Consider the following 20673-nt stretch of genomic DNA (forward strand, 5'->3'; position numbering starts at 1 on the left):
CCAGCCGCGCCTCTTCCACTCGTCCCTGATTTTGGCGGCGCGCCGCTCCGTCTTTCGGAGCCCTTGCGCATGCGCCGCTCCAACTTTCGGCGGCATTTCGGCGCATGCGCAGGGCCACCGAACTAGTAATAATTTCGTCGGTTCTGCGCATGCGCCGAAATGCCGCCGAGGGACGTGCGTCTTTTCTCTCCGCCGCTCCTCGGCAGCAGCCCTGGCTACGCCGCTGCCACCCCGGGTTCCTGTCAGGGCTGAGCCCCGCAGCCAGGCCCGAGCGACCCGCGGGGCAGCCAGCCCGCCCCGCTAGCCCTGTCCCCTGAAACAGCCGCAGGTCTCGGGGCCCTTCCTGTCGCTGCCCAGGGCTGTGATGGGAGCCCCCGGCCCGCCCCCTCTGCCCGGCGGCGTGCGGAGACCCGGCACTACCACCGCAGCCACCTGCCACACAGGAAGGGCGGCTGCACCCACGCTTCTTGCTGCAGAGCGCAGCTACATAGGGCGGGGAGAGGCTCCAGCAGCTGGGCACGGTACTCATGGAAAGGCTCCTGCAGGGTAGGCAGTGGGGCACGATTGCATTGTCAGCAATAGCAGTGTATACATGGGAGGCACAGCTTGGGTGTGCAGAGAGCCATTTAGGTATATACCCTGGGTTCAGGTGTGTAGGGCACTCTACTCTCCTAAGCCGTGCTTCACTGTCCACACTGCTCTTTGTATCTGTGCAAACTGGCTGTGCAGTATCTGTACTGTACATGCCTCTGTAAGTGGGAACCTGCTTCTAGCTGATGTTAGGCATGGTAATAAGCGTCCTTTTTGGGGAAATGGGAAAGAGTTGAGATGGGTTGGAGCTGTTGCTGAATCTGATCCTGTTTCCTTTAAGACAAAATAAGACAATCACACAAATGGGGAGAATAGCAGCAAAAATAAGAGAATGGAGCTTCTGTCTCTGATGCCAACTTTCACTTGCAACCTCACCGCTGGAGAAACACAGGCACAGCAGTGTCATCAGTAATGGTGAGACAGGCTTTTAAGGCATTGCTTTTAGTTGCCTTTCTAGTCACAGCGTTGCAACAGTGTTGCAAAAGATGGAATTGCCTCCACTGCCTAAACCAGACTCTCTTTAGACAGAAGGCTGAGAAAGAGAAGAAATCAAGTGGGTAAGGAATATGATAGGAGGGTGAGGGTGACAGCAGGATCGCATGCCTCACATTCCAGGTGTTGTTTGGGATTTAGCTCTAGTCAAAGTATGTGGGGCAAGGGGAGTCATGTCATCTAGGTCCCACTTTCTGGCCCAGTTTGGAAGTCCCTCAAGATCCAGAAAGCCCCATGGTGTGATGGTGAAGCCTAGGAGACAATGACATCTACGATCAAAAAGCTCACTTCTTCCAATACTTGCATCTCCCCTGCTTGCTCTCATTTAGTGAACCCCAAATAAACAACATCAAAGGAATGGCAATGTCCTCTCATTACCACTAACCAATCAAAACACATTAGAGAAAACATTTATAGTTTAATCACTGATTTCTAGACACTGCTCATTCTATTACCTCAACTTGACCCCTTATCACAGTTCTTTTAATGTCAACAAGCCAGGTTGTACTAGTCTATTTGTGTCCAACTTTGCTGACTTGTAAACAATTGTATGTGACAGAGAGAGTTGGACTTTTGATACGTTGGACAATTAAGAGTACAGGCTTCTGCATAGCACTGCCCCCCAACCAATAAGGCTAAGGGGGCAAATGCTTCTTTCCAGGAGGAAGAGGAGTCTAGGGTAACTCACGGAGACGGGGCACAGCCTGATGCATCTGGAAGGGAGCTGAATTTCAGGCATGTGTGAAATCTCTTTGCAGGATGCTGAGAAGTAACTCTTGCTGGAAGAGGTTGGTGCAGGGAGAGAAGAGCAGACCAGCATTCCATCTGTATGATCTAAAACAAGGGAAGTACTGTATATACACCACCTGGCAGCAAATTCAGGGGAAGTAGTTTGCCCTAGGAGGTTCCACTATTACAGCTGTAGCCACACTGACCAAAGTAGGACTGGTAATACATTGCATGATTAAGAGGGTGGCACTGTTGAATGGCAGAGGCAGTTAGGTCTCTGTGGCAGGCAAAATGAGTGCTATGTATTAAATTGAAAAGCACTTTGGGATCAAAAGTGCTAATGAAATGGTATTTAGTACCTCCTTCCACTAATACACCAGTACATTGGGAGGCCGGGGAGTAGCAACCTAATGACAGTAGCCTGGAATTAAACTCCCCATCATGGACCTAACCATATCAGCCACAGTATCAGGGGCTTGTTCACCTGCACATCTACCAATGTGATATATGCCATTATTTTAAATTCAAATTCTTGTAAAAAACATTGTAGCTAATTAATACTTTAATCAAAATGCCATGGCATTCAGGAAAGCTTGGTGCTTACACCCTGGTCCTATACCATTGAAAAAATAGATTTTTCACCACTGACTTCAGTGGTGCAGGATTGGGCCTTTAATAGTTATTTGTGACACACTACAACTGGACTTGTTAGATATTTAAAATGTTAGATGCCTCCTAGGAAGCACTTACGTATTAATTCTTGTAATATTTTTCTCCTGCTGTATGTGGATATAATCAGATGTGAACATGGGCATTTGTAGAGAATTATCCTGAAGAACAAGGCTGAGGGGAGATATGATTGCTCTCTATAAATATATCAGAGGAATAAATACCAGGGAGGGAGAGGAATTATTTAAGCTCAGTACCAACATGGACACAAGAAAAAATGGATATAAACTGGCTATCAGGAAGTTTAGACTTGAAATTAGATGAAGGTTTCTAACCATCAGAGGAGGGAAGTTCTGGAACAGCCTTCCAAGGAGAATAGTGGGGGCAAAAGACATATCTGGCTTCAAGACCAAGCTTGATACGTTTATGGATGGGATGGTATAATGGGATAGCCTAATTTTGTCAATTAATTAGTCTTTGACTACTAGCAGTAAATATGCCCGATGGCTTGTGAGGGGATGGGATCTGAATTACTACAGAGAATTCTTTCCTGGGTGCTGGCTGGTGAGTCTTGCCCACATGCTCAGGGTTTAGCTGATTGCCATATTTGCAGTCGGGAAGGAATTTTCCTCCAGGGCAGATTGGCAGAAGCCCTGGGGGGTTTTCACCTTCCTCTGCAGCATGGGGCACAGGTCACTTGCTGGAAGATTCTCTTCACCTTGAAGTCTTTAAATCATGATTTGAGGACTTCAATGGCTCAGACACAGGTTTGATACAGGAGTGGGTGGGTGAGATTCTGTGGCCTGCATTGTGCAGGTCAGACTAGATGATCATAATGGTCCCTTCTGACCGTAACATCTATGATTCTATGTGCCAGCAATGCCCTTCTGCCATGTACATTGGCCAAACTGGACAGTCTCTATGCAAAATGATAAATGGACACAAATCAGACATCAAGAATTGTAACATTCAAAAACCAGTAGGAGATAGGGTGACCAGATGTTCTGATTTTATAGGGACAGTCCCGATATTTGGGGCTTTGTCTTATATAGGTGCCTATTACCCCCCACCCCCTGTCCCAATGTTTCACACTTGCTGTCTGAAGTGTTCTCCTACTAGGGTGACCAATCTCCCTGGACACTCCATAACAGACTTCAAAGTGGCAGTTCAACAATAAAACTTCAAAAACAGACTTCAATGAGAAACTGCAGAACTGGAATTAATTTGCAAACTGGACACCATCAAATTAGGCCTGAATAAAGACTGGGAGTGGATGGGTCACTACAAAAAGTAATTTTCCCTCTGCTGATACTCTCACCTTCTTGTCAACTGTTGGGAATGGGCGATGCCCACCTTGTTGCATTGGCCTCGTTAGCACTACAAAAGTAATTTTCCCTCTCAATATTCATGCCTTCTTGTCAACTATTGAGAATAGGCACTTCCACCTTAACTGAATTGGCCTCGTTAGCATTGACCCCCCCATCTTTTCATGCGCTGTAATATTTATACTGCTTACTGTATTTTCCACTCCATGCATCTGATGAAGTGGGTTTTAGCCCACGAAAGCTAATGCCCAAATAAATGTGTTAGTCTCTAAGGTGCCACAAGGACTACTTGTTGTTTTTGCTGATACAGACGAACACGGCTACCACTCTGAAACCACTCCCCATTTTTTACACTTACAACCTGAAGATTAGCATGTTCTTTTCCCTGCACCAGATAAGACATAAGGCCACAGGGGAACTGGTGGGATAGAGAAAACCCTGCAGTACACTCATCCAACCAGTTCAGCCTGCCAAAACTATTAGTACCACCCGCTCGGCAGAACTGAGACATCTACATTAGCTTGATTGGGAATTCCTTCGTGGGAGAAGCCCCAACAGAGGGCACTTTTTGATGTGCCAAAACTACAAGTTGTCAGAGGAGCTAATACTCATAGTGGCTCTATACCAGCATGCTCTCAGTCAGAAATGGGGACCAATAGTTACACATATTTCAGATGCTCTCAGGTCTCTGATATCACCATTCATTGTACCAGGGAGAAGAGCAAAAACTGTTTAACCTCTCTGTCCTTTACTGCAGTAGAGAAGAATGCTCACCGCTTCCCAACTGGGTGAAGCAGGAAAAGACTAGCACAAAATGGTGGCAGAGAAGACAAAAATAGCTGGAGGTGGTAAACTTTTTGTAAAGCAGCATACTTTATTACAACAGCTCACTTGCCATTTCAATGGCTGCTTTCAGCCCAGGATTTCTTTTCACACTACATCTGTAAGGTAGGTTTCTGTGTACAGCATATTATATCCATAAGACAATGAACAACAAACTCATTAAACAGAACAAAACTCTTTATTCCGTTTGTTATACTTGTAAATGAGCACGGTGCAAAGGTTCAGCTAAGATTCCACCCACCAACACCACAGGGTGAGATGAGCATTTGGTCACTGAAGCCCCTGCTCCCTGACCACAGGGTTTAGCTCTCTTCCTCTGAAAGAGAGAAAAGAGGTTGTTGTGGGTCAATGTGCAGCAGCAGACACCTCCTCCCCTGAGGAAATGCCACAAAGATAATAATAAAATAATAATAATAATAAGACATGTAATATCTTTTACTCTTCATGTCACAATCTTGCCTGCCCTTTTCACCCAATACAAGACTGTTCATTAGGGCCACAGCTACAATAAAATCACATGACCACATACATTGCTACAGATGATTTTTGTTGCTGTATGATTCACGTGAGAATCTTAAAAACTTAAATTAAAAAAATGTTTCTAGCTATTATGACTTTCCGAAAACCTTCCAAAAGTGAACAGATCCAAGTCCAACAGATCTGCCCAAGTCTACAAACAGCTTAAAACGGCGTTAAGACCTTTTTAACCATCCCATGGACATGAGCTTCAAGTCAGCTTGCCTCCCACAGTGGAGCTAGAACATGCGGGGCACATGCCAGGGATCAGGGATTGTTTCAGGTAGTGGGGAGGCAAGCCAGCACTTGCCCCAGGCCAGGGTCTGGATCTTCCTTCCTTATAGAAAGTCTCCCAGTCTGCATGACTAGTGCACTCGCTTTCCAGTCATCCATTTGAAATGGACTCATTAGCTTAATTGGTCTAGCCACTCATTTTTAATGTCTCACTTTGAATTTCCTCCTCTTTATCTAAAACGTCATGATAACAGCTTGCTTCTCAGTGGCACTGAGCACCTGCCATTTGTGCTGAAATCAATCACTACCACCCCCTAATGTCACGCTATTAGTGAGCTGAGCTTTCCTTTCCAAGTGACTCCCCCTTCCACTCAGTGTTTCAGATTATGTTTTCCCCTTGGATTAATTAGTCCCCTCCCCTCTCCTCATGGTGAGATTCATATTGCAACTCTCTTTTCATGTTTTTAGATCTCTCTAGGTTCCTTTGTATTTATTTCATTATCCTTCCAGTCTCTGGGAGTAGTTAACACGTTTACTCTGCGTTCATCACTGATCGAAAGACCCACAGAGACTGTACTCTCCACACACCACCTCTCACCTTGATAGGCAGCGTGGAAATTCCGAGATCTAATCTCCCAGTTACATTACCCCCTTTCTCTCAGGCCTTAGTTACTGAGCACCAGAGCCACCTAGCATTCTACAGACCTTCCTCTTCCTCCTCCTCCTCTTCATCATCATCCTCCTCATCGGAGCTAAAGGTGCCATCAGGGAGACTGTAAACACGGATCACTTGCTTGTTGGGGTCTTTGAGGATGAGGTATTTGCCCTCATCCAGTTTCATGCAGACGTCAATGACGCAGCGCAGGATGCCCCAGGCGTTCTCCATACTCAGGTTAATCTGGCTGGCAAACTCATTAGGCTTGAACTGCTGTGTGCCCAAGATCACGTGGCGCGCAGAGTCCTTTACGTGGTAACGGGACACATACCTGAGGAGGAAAGGCAAAAAAAGGTCAGGAAATTCAATGCCCCAGCCCAGACTTCACAGGGAAGTCACCAAAATGAGGTGATCATTTAGATTTTAACTTCTGGGCTAAGCTGCAGGAATCAACCCCCCACTTCAAAGGGGAAAATGGACAGGACTCCCTGGTGGGGAGCCATTCCTGTGTCTCAGACAGTAACTGAGGGCTTGTCTACACTACCAAATTAAGTTAAATCAATGTATAGGCACAGCAGTAATTAAAGCAGTGTTTCACACCACACTATGGTCCTTCTGTCGGCGGTGCATGTCCTCACCAGGAGCACTTTCATTGACATAACTGTGTGGGGCACTGATGGCTGGAGTCCCGCCGCCCTGCGGGCTCACAGGTTGGAGCCCTCCCCCCCCGCAAGCTTGGACTATCAGCCCCCAGCAGCAGGGGGGCTCCTGGTGGGGCTGACAGCCAACAGGAAATGTAAATAACGCAGTGTCTATACGGACACTGTGTCACCCTAACTACATCGACTTAAGTACTACACCTGTCACAGAGGTAGAGTTATTAAGTCGATATAGTGGGTGATTTACACCAGTGGGAGCTACGTTGTAGTGTAGATGCTTATAGAGTTAGGTCAACACAAGATATCTTATGTAGACCCAACTCGGTAATGTAGACCAGGTCAGAGTAAAACAGATAGGGTTGCTAAGCCGAAGAGAGCAGGAACTACGCTTCCATCATCCAAGACAAAAGAGGTGATAAAGGAGATGATTCCCAGGTCCCACAAACAGGAAAGACTTAAGAGTTTTAACAATGAAGAGTCATTAACAGGGAGTTCTGATTCAATCAACAGATTAGTCTGAGGCAGCTGCATGTCACATGGACAGAAACCAGAGAGACTACAAAGAAGCTAGATTTAAAATATCAAGCATCTTATTTTAAACACCCAGTCACCAGCAATTAAAAAAAATGTTAAAGAGAAAGTGTGTCACAGCAACAAAGATGATTTAAAATGTTAATGAAAGAGAAATATACATGGTACAAACCAGCACCCACAGCTTCTGTTGTGCAGCTGACTAAGTCGGCTGGCCAGCAGAGGGGGTTCTAATTAAGAGAACTGCATCAACTCCCTGCCAACATTGTGAAGCAAACAAGGAAAAAGCCACTTGGCTAAGGTGCTTTGGGGACAGGAAGAAGGAGAGGCTAACATCGGAAATGGATTGCTCGGGAGATCAGTAATGGGACATAGGGCCATTCACTTTTAAGTTGCCAGTTTCAAGTCACAGGCCCCCGCCAGTACATCTCTGGAGAATGTGCCGGGGATCTCAGTCAAGATCTAAATCGGTACCACATGAACCACTATAATTATCTTTCACATTCAGCAGAGAAGCCAAGAACTGAATGAGCCATGGAGACTGAACTCCACTGTCACATGTACAGGTGGTCTTTCCAGGTCAATCAGCAGGACATTGTGGGGAAGCAGCTTGCCCCAAACCAGTCTGCGTTGTACCTCATTCTGCCCCAGTCACCAATGCTAAAATATATTCAAAAGACGTTTTTGGTTTGCCAAACAGAATAAAAATGGGAGGGAATTCTGTGATTGTACAGCTCCTAAAAACAGCTCGCTCTCACTCACACACACACCAGCAAAAGCACTTAGAAGGTCCTTGACAGGCAAATCTTATATTGGCCTCACCCAAGTTTAAGATACTCCGATCCAGCCAGCAGCGCACAACACGTCCAGCGGGCTAATTTGTAACTGTTGTTTTTCAGCTCGGTGGCAATCACAGCTCCTCTCTGAGAATCTAGCTTTTGACGCCAGTCCACTCCATTGCAATGCTGAAAAGAGAGGTCAAACCACAGTCAGCAAACCATGGGTGCAATTATCTCTGCAACTATGATGAGAACACATAGTGAGCTACCCAATGATACTATGCAGGGAAGAGATGGGAAGCTTAAAAGGACTTCCTGATTCTGGAGTATTGGCCAGTATATAGGGTGCCTGGTTGGGGAAAAAAATCAAGGGAGAGCTCCATCGGACTGGTTATCACGTGGAATGCAGGAGCCTGGAAGAGGGTTCAAACAGACTACCCAGCACCTGGGAGACGCAGAGTCAGTTTAGCTGGCACTGCTGGTCCTCCGCAGTCATTCTCTTCTGATGGAATGTAATGACATAACAGATACATGGGGTAACACAAGAGGCTTGTCTCATGTCTTGCCTGCTGTACCTGGTACATCAGACAGCAATGGAGGAGCTAGAGAGGTTTGGTATCTGGTTCTCCCTCACCCTGGAATCCCATTCGTTCAGTGTTTTGATGTTGATGAATGACACTTCTCCGCCAGCTCCTGTCATCACTCCATCGTGTTCACAGCGGACAATCAGGTCTATGTCATCTCCCAGCTTCCACCTTCGGTACCTGCAAGCAAAGATACTCTGTTATTCTCCATCCCCACTCCTGGATCCATTTCAGCACTCACAAAAGCCATTCACTTCCTCCCCTATCAGCCCACACTGAGGATTTCACCCCTCTTCCTTCAAACCCAATATGAAGGTGAGAGATACCGGCCTGAAGCGAAAGTCCCAGAATCTCTCTCATCGCAGGATGTGGCAATGCCCATGGGAAATAAAGCTTCATCACATCACCACTAGCAAGCTGTTAATAGAAGTCACACTCCACCCCTGTTCTGAACCTCCCTCCCCAAACCTATGCACATGCTTGAAGCAAACAACACACCGGTATGCAACAGAGGCCACTTCGTTCTTATCCATGTCATCCTCCACAAATGGGTTTGGGTTGGGAAACTTGTATTTGTCCTTCCCCTGCAGAGAAAGCCAGGACAGATCATGACAAGCCCAACAACTTGAGAGAATTAAGGCAGCTGATCAGAAACACAATCATAGATACGAAAAATAAAATCTTAGAAACGTAGGACCCGAAGGGACCTTGATAGGTCACCTAGTCCAGTCCCCTGCTCTGAGGCAGGACTAAGTATTATCTAGAGTAAACCATTCCTGATAGGTGTTTGTCTACCCTGCTCTTAAAAACTTCCAATGACGGAGATTCCACAACCTCCCTACATAATTTGTTGCAGTGCTTAACTACCCTGACAGGAAGTTATTCTTAATGTCTAACCTAAATCTTCCTTGCTGCAATTTAAGCCCACTACTTCTTGTCCTGTCCTCTGTAGTTATGGAGAATAATTTATCACCCTCTTTTTTATAACAACCTTTTCTGTACTTGAAAACTATGTCCCCTGTCAGTTTTCTCTTTTCCATCCATTCCTGCCCCCCGCCAATCTTTCCTCAAAGGTCACGTTTTTCAGACCATTAATCATTTTTGTGGCTCTTCTCTGGACTTTCTCCAATTTGTCTACATCACCATCAGCCACTCCCCTCCCCTCTCCCCTTGGAACTAAAGACTCTTTCCCTCAGCCAATCAGCATCCAGCGTTCCACAGAGCATTTTAATTTGCCTCTATGCTGTCACAGTCCTGACTGGTTCAGTTCCTGGAATGCTCCATGAAGAAGAGGGGTGTTCTCCCTACAACCCCCCCCACCTCCACAAAGTTAATCCACACATCCCGAATTGGAATGATTTCTATGTAAGTAACCTTGCCAATAAAAGTGCCTCTTGCTCTAAGAAGAGACTGCTCCGGCACTGATATTCATAGTAAGTTCTAGACCTGCAGACTCAGTCTTCCACAGTACTGTCTGCGTGACAGGCTTTGCTAAGCCCACTTGCCTCTTACCATTCTCAGACACTGCTGGGAGAAGTTGTGGTTGATGTAGGTTGCTTCCATGGCCAGGTTGCGAGGTGAATTAAAGGAGTTGCCCTCGTCCTGTGGTGGTTCGTTAGCAGTTTCACTCACTGTCAGCAAGTCTGGGAAAAGAGGCAAGGTCAAACGATATCAGGAGGATAGTTACCTCCCTGAAAAGGACACTCAACCCTCATACTGTGCACCAAATCTGTTCAAAGCACATGCAGGTAGTGCAGCAGTTGGGTTGCTCTGGACAGTGTGGACACTTGAGATGTAATATTGACTTAAAGGGGGTAAGGAACACTAAATGCAAAAAGCTGTAATTTGTCCTCTTGCCCAACCTTGATCCTAGCAACCTCCTCACCGAAGTCAGAATTGTCCCTCTTGTCAAAGAAGAGCTTGGATCCAACTCTCTGGACAATGATGTCCCAGGAATACACAGACCGAGTACAGCTCATCAGTGTGGCCAGGATGGCGTCTGTGGCAAACACATTCCCCTGGGTCTTCGCCAGCTGCAGATGGAGACAGAGGGAAGAGTGTGAGCGAAGACAGCATACATTCTTCTCCCCACCACCCAAAAGTAAATTGCAGCCTTAGCAAACCAGACACTGATTCCTTTCTTCTAGACTCGGGAAGCTGGGCTGATACAAGACTCTGATGCACACCAATGAGATCTGGACATAAACATGTCAAATGCTACTGATCCTTCCTGAACTCATTCAACAAGTTGGGCAGCAAAATGCTGCCCAGAAAATCCAGCCCTGAAAATGCCCAAGCAAGTTGGGGAGAAAAGACAGAACTTAGAGCAGAAGAGAGACCTGCATCTTCAAGGACGAGAATAAGTTCTTCATCCTCTGTCCCTGACTTCATCAACACTCTCAAGAGTTATCCTTTCCTCTCAAGACCAGCAATCTTGGGAATGAGATCTGTGACTGACATTTCTCTTCTCCTTCATACTTCTTGCCTATAGGTCTGCCTATCTGCCCTTCCAGAATAGAGCTTTCCTTTGGCTGATATCTATCCATGTATTAATGAGTTCCTGCCTTGGCCAATACCACTCCCTTTGCTATGGAGATCACAAATTTCTGCCATCTAAAGAGCTGGATCCTGGAATATTTCTGTTAATCTCGTCTCACTCCAGAAAGCAAGACCATCTTGGACCCCTTGGCTTAGAACAGACTGGGTCCAAAGAATACCACACAATAAGATACATACTAGTGTATCTTGTGAGCCGATGGGCAGGAAGGACAATTATACCTTGCGAATGACTGGGTCATCAGTAGTGGTGACAGTGTGAAAGATGCGCTTGATGCTCCGCAGGGACTTTTCATTCCTTGTGGTAATGCGGTCAAAGGCTTTGTCATAATATTCCAAGGCGCCACAGCACTCTCTGCAGACATAACGAGAGAGTAGTCATGAGACACCAGCACAAATAACTCCATCTCAGAGAGTCAGAGGACAACAGGGACTGGCAGGAGTATTTCTAATGACTCTGTGCACCTCCCCCAAAAGGAACTTCATAAAACTGGATCACAAGCCAGTACCCACCCCTTTCCACACACAGATTACGCCAAAAGAAATACCCACAGGGGCCCTAGCTGTCTTGAACTCACATGTCCTGTGGCTCTGACACCTCCAGATAGCGCATCTTCATCAGCCGAGGGAAATCCATCTCCTCCTTCACCTCCCAGTCACTGCGAACTTCAACAGAAGAATCGCGAGGCTTCTGCTGTGTGGCCAGAGGAAGGGCAGATGGACAAAGAAAGAAAGAGAGAGACACAGCACATCAGGATTTGCGTGAGAACAGCAGCAGGAGGAGTGGGTTAGAGGAATGCTACCACAGGGAACAGGGTACACTGAGGTCTATATAATAAGAGCAGCCAGAGGAACTGATCAAACAGTATAGTTAAAAATTAGTTTACTTTACCTGTGATTTTTGGTCCCATTTCTGCCTCACCCCAAACTGCTTCTGAAATTTCTTTTGTAGACGCAGGCGGTCTCTGTAAATAGAGGAATGTGACAACCTCGTGAGAAATAGTCCCAACGGCGTGTCCCCAGCACTCCCACCTTCCCAAGACACTGCTGAAACCACTGGGCTCTCAGGTCCCAAGCCACTGAGAGCATCTGCCAAACGACTGGACCCCCACAGCAGGCTGAAGCACTGTAACTAGGAACACTGCTCTCAATGACTCTTTGAAAATGGAAACTCAGTGGGACAACCCAGCCTTTGAAGATTGCACCACGGTTTTCAGAAGGTGCACATGCTACTTTTACAACAGTAATATCTTTTCCTGAGTTTGGCTTAGAAAATCCTGTTGGTTCCACAATCATCACATAAAACCAGCACTTCAAACCACAGCAGAGCCTAGCAAAAGACCTGTCTTGAAGTCTTGGGTTTTTGTTACAACTCAATTGACAGAAGCCAATCAGCAAACCTAGACACCTGATCATAGACTCCAATACCAGCACAGAGTTCAGGTTTGGGGCCCTCACCTCTCCTTCTGTTTGGCGCTCTTAGGCAGGGTCTGCATGTTGAACTGAAGCATGTTCCGGCGGTCCTTGTCTCGCCGAAGGTTCCTCTGAGAATGAGGAAGGGATGTTCAGGTTATAAATGAGATCTTTACAGCAATTCCACTGTTTCAGAAAGGTTTCAGGAAATGTACAAGATACCTGTGCAAATCTCATACGATTCCTTTGGTATGCCGTCTTCTGTGTACGTGCTGTGTCCACAAGCTGGAAGCTGGTCTCATCCTCCTCATGAAAATACGCATACTGGCTTCCCCCACCAAACTGCGATGAGTATTTATCTGAGGACACAATGACCCAAATTACTTTGCTACCCGTCTGCAAACAAAGCATCATGAGAAGAGCTCAGAGTTAGCACTCCCACCCTGTCACTTGGCTCACCCGAGCTTGAAACCAGAGGTAGGGCTTTTCTCTGAAAGCAGCCCATTGTGGGACGGTCCCCCATCCTCCCAGACAAGTTCCCTTTCACAAAGAAGCTCAAAGCCAAGAGCAACACCGAAGGATGGAGACAGCCCCAAGTGCCTCTCTCCAAGGGTAGGGCACACTTCTGAGTTCAAGAAACTTCTCTCACTTGGTGGAGATCTGTAGGATGCAAGTTTCATAGACACCACTAAAGACAGTGATGAGAGAGGGAAGCAGGGATGGTGACTGAAGAAACCTCATATGCAGTATCTCAGACAGAGCAGCCGCCAAAATAGCACTTACTCGTGTATCTCTTGTCCTGATAAGTGGCACCTGTCCAGTCTGCAACCTAATTAAAAAAAGACAACAGGAAACAAAGTTGATGAGTATGTCAACCAACATTTTAAACTCTCCCCACAATCTCATAATCCAGATGCCAGTCAGTGAGAGCAATTAGTGCTTTATGTTCCAGAACCTACCTTACAATCATCTTATGACTATCAATATTCCTTAAAAAAAACGCTGCTCTGCTTACACACACTATCAAGAGGTCACGGTTCATATACCACTTCTTGTAGCAACTGCAATAGGGGATAAGGAAGCTATAAGGAGCAGAGCACCAATGGTATGTGTTTCAGAGTAGCAGCCGTCTGTATCCGCAAAAAGAACAGGAGTACTTGTGGCACCATAGAGACTAACAAATTTATTTGAGCATAAGCTTTTGTGGGCTACAGCCCACTTCATCAGATGCATGCAGTGGAAAATACAGTAGGAAGATATATATACACACAGAGAACATGAAACAATGGGTGTTACCATACACACTCCAATGAAAGTGATCAGTTAAGGTGAGCTATTATCAGCAGGAGAGAAAAAAACTTTTTGTAGTGGTAATCAAAATGGTCCACTTGCAGCAGTTGACAAGAAGTTGTGAGGAACAGTGGGGGGAAGGGAATAAACATGGGGAAATAGTTTTACTTTGCGTAATGACCCATCCACTCCCAGTCTTTATTTAAGCCTAATTTAATGGTGTCCATTTTGCAAATTAATTCCAATTCAGCAGTCTCTCGTTGGAGTTTGTGTGTGGGGGCACTGTAAGGAACAGTACAGGACTCAGACCGCCAATATGACAAGAACAGCTAACAGGAATTGCCATGCAGATTAATACACAGGCATTAACTGATTGCTCCAGTGATTCATTTAGCAGCATTAGCACAGGTACCTTTCCCAGACGATCTCCTTTGCTGAAGGGCTGATATGGCATATCTTTGAACTGCTCTGGAACAGCACATGGACCCCAGCCCGAGGGGTTGTCCTGGATCACGGGTGTCATGAATTTAGCCATCTTCTAAACTCCTTTAAAAAATGGGGTGGTCAAGCGTTAGGAACATTTTAACCCTACAAGACTGAAGATGAGGCTGCTGGGAAACATCATCTGACACAGACTGGACAATGATGCCCATTCAAAAGACAAGAGTAGGTGACACCATTTTTAATGAGGCCATACACATAGAAAAGTTTCCAGGGTTAGGGTCATTGCCCAGAATTTCTGGGGTCAAGGAAAAGGTGAAGGTCTCAGGAGCTCTGACAGCACTGTCAGTATGTAATGTAATAATTACTTCCCTGTGTAAGAATCTTATCACCTGAACTGAACTGTTAGACAAAACTGATCAACAGTCAAGTAACCTGCCTCTGCCAATGGCAATATAAAAAGCCCCAGAAAAAAAGGTTTAATTTCTCTCTTTACTGTGCATAATAGCACAATTATTTCCCCTGATGGATGTTTCTTTCTGACCACAGCTGGAGATCAGTTTATGCCTATGGGGATCTACTGTCCGTATAGTTATTTATTTCCCTAGCTAGTGTCATTGAAGCAGCTATCTTTATTCACAGAAACACCTAATCCAGTGTCACTAAGACCCAGATCCTCAAAGGTATTTAGGCACTTAACGCTCACTCAAATCAGCAGGAGCTAAGCACCTAAACACCTTCGAGGATCTGGGTCTACATGTTGGGTCATGGGTAGGTCCCGCCGGTTAGTGACAAGGGGAGAGTCGGCAGCCCCGCCCCGCACATGGTCACTCGGCTCAGCGGAGCGGCCCAGCGGGGAGGCCGGGCCTCTCTCCCAGCCAGGGCAGAAGCCGCGCGGGCCGGTCCCGCCCCGCGGGCTGAGGCCCCAGCAGGCCCGGCGAGGCCGGGGCGGATCCGGGCCCGGCAGACTCCGAGCCGCGCGTGGGGCCTCGCGCGCCCGTCCCGGCCGGGGCCTGCGCGCCCCCCTCACCTGCGGGGGCCCGGCCGGGTCCCGATGGAGGCAGATGCGAGCGGGCCGGGGGTGCCGGCTGCCGGAAAGACTGGGCTTGGGCGACGCGCACACGGTCACACACGTCATCACCCCGCGCCCGCCCCCGGACGAACTGTCGTAAAAGCAGACGGGGCGGTTCCGCTTCCACTCGGTGGGGAGGCAGTGTTGCCGTAAAGCACAATAGCACGCCCGGGCTGTCGTAAATGAAAAGAGCACACGTCATTGTGGGACGGCAAAGAGAGCTCGCTACGAGCCAGGCTGGAAAGACCACCCGAGTCTCGCGGCCGGCTCCAAGTGGGGGAGAGCGAGCGAGAGCGCAGAGTCAGCCCCCCCCCCCCAGTTTCCCACAGTGCATTGCGGGTCATCACCATAGCACAGTGCACCGAGCCCTGCCCTGCGCCCAGCGTAGCCCCCAGTGTCCCACAATGCATCGCTCCCCTTCCACCAGCCCAGGCTAGTCCTGCAACGCGGGGAAGCGGGGGAGGGTTGGGGCTGCTCTGTCTCATGCTCCCTTGGAAGGCTAAACTAAGACCCAAGCTGTTGGGATGGGGGCCTGATGTAAGGCCCCAAGATGGGATCCATAAGTGTGGTGCCACCACATCCTTGTGTCTCAGAGCTAGGTCTTGCCACCTGTATGCATTGGTCATCATCATAAAAAATTCCTCACCCCACCTGTCTGCCCTGTACTGTGGGCTTCATGGGGGGGCAGGAGACAGTGTCATCCAAAGAAAAGAAGGGGGGGGGAGATGTTATTTATTTAAAACTGAACTCCAGCAGTTCATCTTGTCTGCTGGGACCATGCTGGGACATGATTTGTCACAGGAATTAGTTCATTGGGGTGGGTGATGGGTGACCTCTTAGTTTCTCATCTATAAAGTGGAGATATTGTTAAGAATGGCTATACTGGGTCAGACCAATGGTCCATCTAGCCCAGTATCTTGTCATCTGCAGTGTCCAATGCCAGATGCTTCAGAGAGAATGAGCAGGGCAATTTTGAGTGATCCATCCTTTCTCCCCCAGTCCAGTCCCACCTTCTAGCAGTTGGATGTTTAGGGATACCTGGAGCATCTTGGTAATAGCCATTGATGGACCTATCCTCCATGAACTTATCTAATTCTTTTTTGAACCCAGTTGTACTTTTGGCATTCACAACATCCCATGGCAATAAATTCCACAGGTTGTCTGTACATTGTGTGAAGAAGTACTTCCTTATGTTTGTTTTAAACCTGCTACCTATTAATTTCATACCCTAGTTGTTGTGTTCCATGAAGGGATAAATAACACTTCCTTATTGAATTTCTCCACATCATTAATGATTTTATAGACCTCTATCATTTCCTACCTTAGTTGCCTCTTCTCAGCTGAACAGTCCCCATCTTTTAAATCTCTCCTCATATGAAAACTGTTCCATATTTCTAATAATTTTGATGGCCCTTCTCTGTACCTTTTCCAATTTTAATGTATCTTTTTTGAGATGTGACCAGAACAGCACACAGTATTTAAGGTGTGGGCGTATCATGGAGTTATATGGTAGTATTATAGTATCTTCTGTTTTATTTTCTATCCCTTTCGTAATGGTTCCTAACATTAACTCTTTTGACTGCCACTGCACATTGAGCAGATATATTCAGAGAACTATCCACAATGACTCCAAGAGCTCTTTCTTGAATGGTAACAGGTAATTTAGACCCCATCATTTTGTATATATAGTTGGGATTATTTTTTCTAATGTGCATTACTTTGCACTTATCATCACTGAATTTCATCTGCCATTTTGTTGCCCGGTCACCCAGTTTAGTGAGATCCCTGTGTAATGCTTTGCAGTCAGCTTTGGTCTTGGCTTTCTTGAGTAATTTTGTATCATCTGCAAATTTTGGCACCTTTCTGTTCACCCTCTTTTTCAGATCATTTACAGTTATATTGAACAGCACTGGCCCCACTACAGCTCCTTGGGGGATTCTACTGTTTACCTCTCTCCCTTCTGAAAACTAACCTTTTATTCCTACCCTTTGTTTACTGTCTTTTATCCAGTTACTGATCCATGAGAGCATCTTCCCTTTTATCCCATAACTGCTTAGTTTGCTTAACAGCCTTTGGTGAAAGACTTTGTCAAAGGCTTTCTGAAAGTCCAAGTACAGTATATACACTGGATTAGCCCTGTCCACATGCTTGTTGACACCCTCAAAAAATTCTAATAGATGGGTGAGGCATGATTTCCCTTTACAAAAGGCACGTGGACGCTTTCCGAACATACTGTGTTTATCTATGTGTCTGATAATTCTGTTCTTTACTATAGTTTCAACCAATTTGCTTGGTACTGAAGTTAGGTTAGACAGGATTGCCTCTGAAGTCTTATTAAAAAAGTTAATCTTCCAGTCATCTAGTACGGAGGCTGATTTAAGCAATAGGTTACATACCACAGTTAGTAGATATTTACCTCCTTTGTAAAGAGTTTTGAGATGCACTGATGAAAAGTGCTTAATAAGAGCTTATTATCAATGACCTTTCCTCCATCAACTTCCTGTAATATCTGGGTTTTCCTTAATTTTCTAATTATTCTTCCTGTTGCCGGCACAAAAGGCCTGAGGAGCACAGCACAGTGAATTACTGCTTGCTGAGTCTGCTGCCTCCACCACACAACACCAGAAGGAAAAAAAAAAAAAGTTTATTGAAGATCGCAGGATGCTTGGAGACACAGACTCTCCATCAAGATCTCACATCATACATACAGCTCTCTGTCTTTCTACATCTTCTTAGCTATCTATATCTATTACCCCTATGCCCCCCCTCCCCCCCCCTCCTCCCCCCTTTTCCTTCCCCATATACAGCATATAATATATATTATAAATTACTTTAAAACGGGTTGGACGGCATAAATAAAAAAAAAATATATTATCTCTTCTTTCTTTTTCTCATCATCGGTCATTCTGTTTCACTCCTTTAGCAGGTGCAAGCAGGCTGTGCCTCCTGGTACTGACTGAACTTGCCACACACACACATTTTTTTTCTTTCCATCAGCCTGTGGGGTTAATTTTTAAACAAACATGAAGTTCAGACAAGCAGAGGCCTAATACAGGAGCCTTTCATTGCACACTCATTTTTTTCCACCCTCTGTCAACACTGGGCCATGCCTGGTGCCACCAACATTCCCACTACCTACACTGATGAATTCTTCAGAGCAGTTCTTCCAGTACTTTAGAGCAGTGCTTCTCAAGCTATCTGATGTGGGGTCTGGCAAATTTTTTCCCAAATGTGCCAGGGACCAGTGCCATATTTTTATCCTATTCAACCCTCTTATGAGGAAACTCGCTGCGGACCGGCAGCCAATGGCTCACGGATCGGCACCGGTCCGCGGACCACCACTTTGAGAAGCACTGCTTTAGAGGACATGTGTGGATCTCCTTTCTCCTCCCAGTCTTACCTGCTGAAAGGAGGGGAGAATCTCCACATGGTATGAAAACCCATTGTTTATGTTGTGCAGGCACTTGAGATTATGCTCTATTTTATTCTGCTATTTTTGTATCCCTTGTCATAGCAATAAAATCTAATTTAAATCATTCTTTCCCTCTCCTCTTAGCTACTTGAAGGAAAATATGTGGGGGTCTGGCTTTTGACTGGTGCTCTAGTAGTAAATTAGTTCCATATATTCTTTATTATCTCTAAGGTGTTGGGCTCTCTACCTGATCAGCACTCAGCTTACCCTCTGATCTCAAGAAGATTGCTTTTTGAACCAAGCCTTTTCTTGATAGTACGCAGGGCACCCTTTTCTGTTTAAAATCAAACAGAACAAAGAATGCTGATCCACTCTGCTTAATAAAATAAATATTCACACTTGTGTAACCCTTCTGCCCATCAGAGTTGGCAGCAACAAGGGCCAGGTTCAGTATCCAGAGGTTCTGTTTCAATAACACAATGCAAAACTGACTCGAGCCCCTACCCAGGGACCTGGGACAATTACATACCACCCCCCTGGGTGCCTCTAAGAGGCAATACTTCCTCTCTCGCAAGCACAGAGTCTGAGTGTAGCAAAAGCTTTTTAATAAAGGAGGGAAACAATGTGATATTATGTTGGGGAAACACCACAAACAGGATTCATAACACAAACCATGAGCAAAAGACCCACTCTCAAGTAAGTTTGTCAGTGTTCTTCTCTCTTCAGGGTCTTAAGTCCAGCAACCCAAAAGATCACCCCAAAGTCCTAAAAGTCCAACACCCCACCCACAGTTTCTGACCTTGGTCAGTGCAGCCCCAGAGGAGTTCTTGAGTCCAGCAACCCAAAAGTCACTCCTCCCACAGTTTCAGTCCTTCATCAGTGCAGCCCCCAGAGTTCAGAAGTTCATCTGCAGAGTTTACCTCCCAGCCTGGGTGGAAGTATAGGGGCATCCCCTGCTCTGGTTGACAGCCGATTGCCATGCCTCTCCATGGGGTTGTGCTGCAGTCTTTACCACCAGCTGCCCGTCTCTGCTAGCCATGCCTCTCCACTAGCCATCCTGCTAGCCTCTCTCCAACTTGTCTTCAGTCCCCGCCTACTTAATTAACACAACTCTCAGTGATTTCAGCCCTTAGTAACTTCAGCTCTTTGGTGATTTCAGCTGTTAGGAGGGGGTACACTCAGAACCAGGAGCCCAAAGTAGACCTAATGCTTAGACCTAGGAATCAGTGATTTCAACTCTGCAGCACCTAACAAGATTCCTGACTGAGTCAAAATTAGGTCCATTATTACACTAAAGGGAGAGGAAGGTACCCTCAGAGGGACAGCAAAATTCTTACCACAAACACATCCTTGCCCCCACAGCCACTCTCCATTTATTAGGGTTTGGAACCCATGTCCCTTGCCTAGCGAGTGCTACTTAGTTGAGGGTGAGGCCCTCCATCATAAAATACCAAGTACAGTTCTAATAACCAGGATAACAACACTTTATTACTCCTGCCCCAATAACAAAGAGACTGGGGATCCCACAGCAGCCAAAGTGACCATTTGGGCAAGCAGTCCATCATGCTAAGCAGGGTGAGTGTGTTCCCATGCAAACGAGATCAGCCCCTGAAGTCCTTTTCCACAGCTCACCACCAGATGTCAGGGTAGAGCTCATTCTGACTTTGCTTACACTTGTATAGTGCTCTCTATCCAATTATCTCAGGGTATGTCTATACTAGGGGATTATTCCGATTTTACAGAAACCGGTATTTGGAAACAGCTTATATAAAGTCGAGTGCACGTGGCCACACTAAGCACATTAATTCGGCGGTGTGCGTCCATGTACTGAGGCTAGCGTCGATTTCCGGAGCGTTGCACTGTGGATAGCTATCCGGTAGAT

General features: G+C 46.3%; 1 protein-coding gene across 2 annotated transcripts; it reads right to left on the reverse strand.

The window, feature by feature from the left end:
* Positions 1-4808: 4808 nt before the first annotated feature.
* Positions 4809-15491, reverse strand: EIF3D (eukaryotic translation initiation factor 3 subunit D). Of its 2 annotated transcripts, none has more exons than XM_039519506.1 (15): positions 15338-15491; positions 14279-14412; positions 13360-13405; positions 12799-12935; positions 12622-12707; positions 12056-12128; positions 11742-11854; positions 11386-11518; positions 10493-10640; positions 10120-10250; positions 9106-9191; positions 8658-8787; positions 8067-8209; positions 6105-6385; positions 4809-4965 (listed from the first exon to the last, which is right to left on the reverse strand). In XM_039519506.1, the coding sequence occupies exons 2-15, from the start codon at positions 14399-14401 to the stop codon at positions 4952-4954; spliced, it is 1644 nt and encodes a 547-aa protein (XP_039375440.1). In that variant the 5' UTR covers positions 14402-14412; positions 15338-15491; the 3' UTR covers positions 4809-4951. The 2 variants fall into 2 exon arrangements, with proteins under 2 accessions (XP_039375440.1, XP_039375439.1); XM_039519505.1 differs by having other exon boundaries at positions 11742-11857.
* Between the last annotated feature and the right edge of the window lie 5182 nt (positions 15492-20673).

Source organism: Mauremys reevesii, linkage group 1, assembly GCF_016161935.1.
Source record: "Mauremys reevesii isolate NIE-2019 linkage group 1, ASM1616193v1, whole genome shotgun sequence".
NCBI classification, from domain to species: Eukaryota; Metazoa; Chordata; order Testudines; family Geoemydidae; genus Mauremys; species Mauremys reevesii.

Excerpts from the sequence above, each read along its gene's own strand:
- EIF3D (XM_039519505.1), bottom strand. The coding sequence starts at position 14,401 with ATGGCTAAATTCATGACACCCGTGATCCAGGACAACCCCTCGGGCTGG. Across the intron at positions 9,192-10,119 it reads CCCAGCAGTGTCTGAGAATG|GGGAAGGACAAATACAAGTT; the intron begins GTAAGAGGCAAG and ends CTTTCTCTGCAG. Across the intron at positions 8,788-9,105 it reads GTGGCCTCTGTTGCATACCG|GTACCGAAGGTGGAAGCTGG; the intron begins GTGTGTTGTTTG and ends CTTTGCTTGCAG.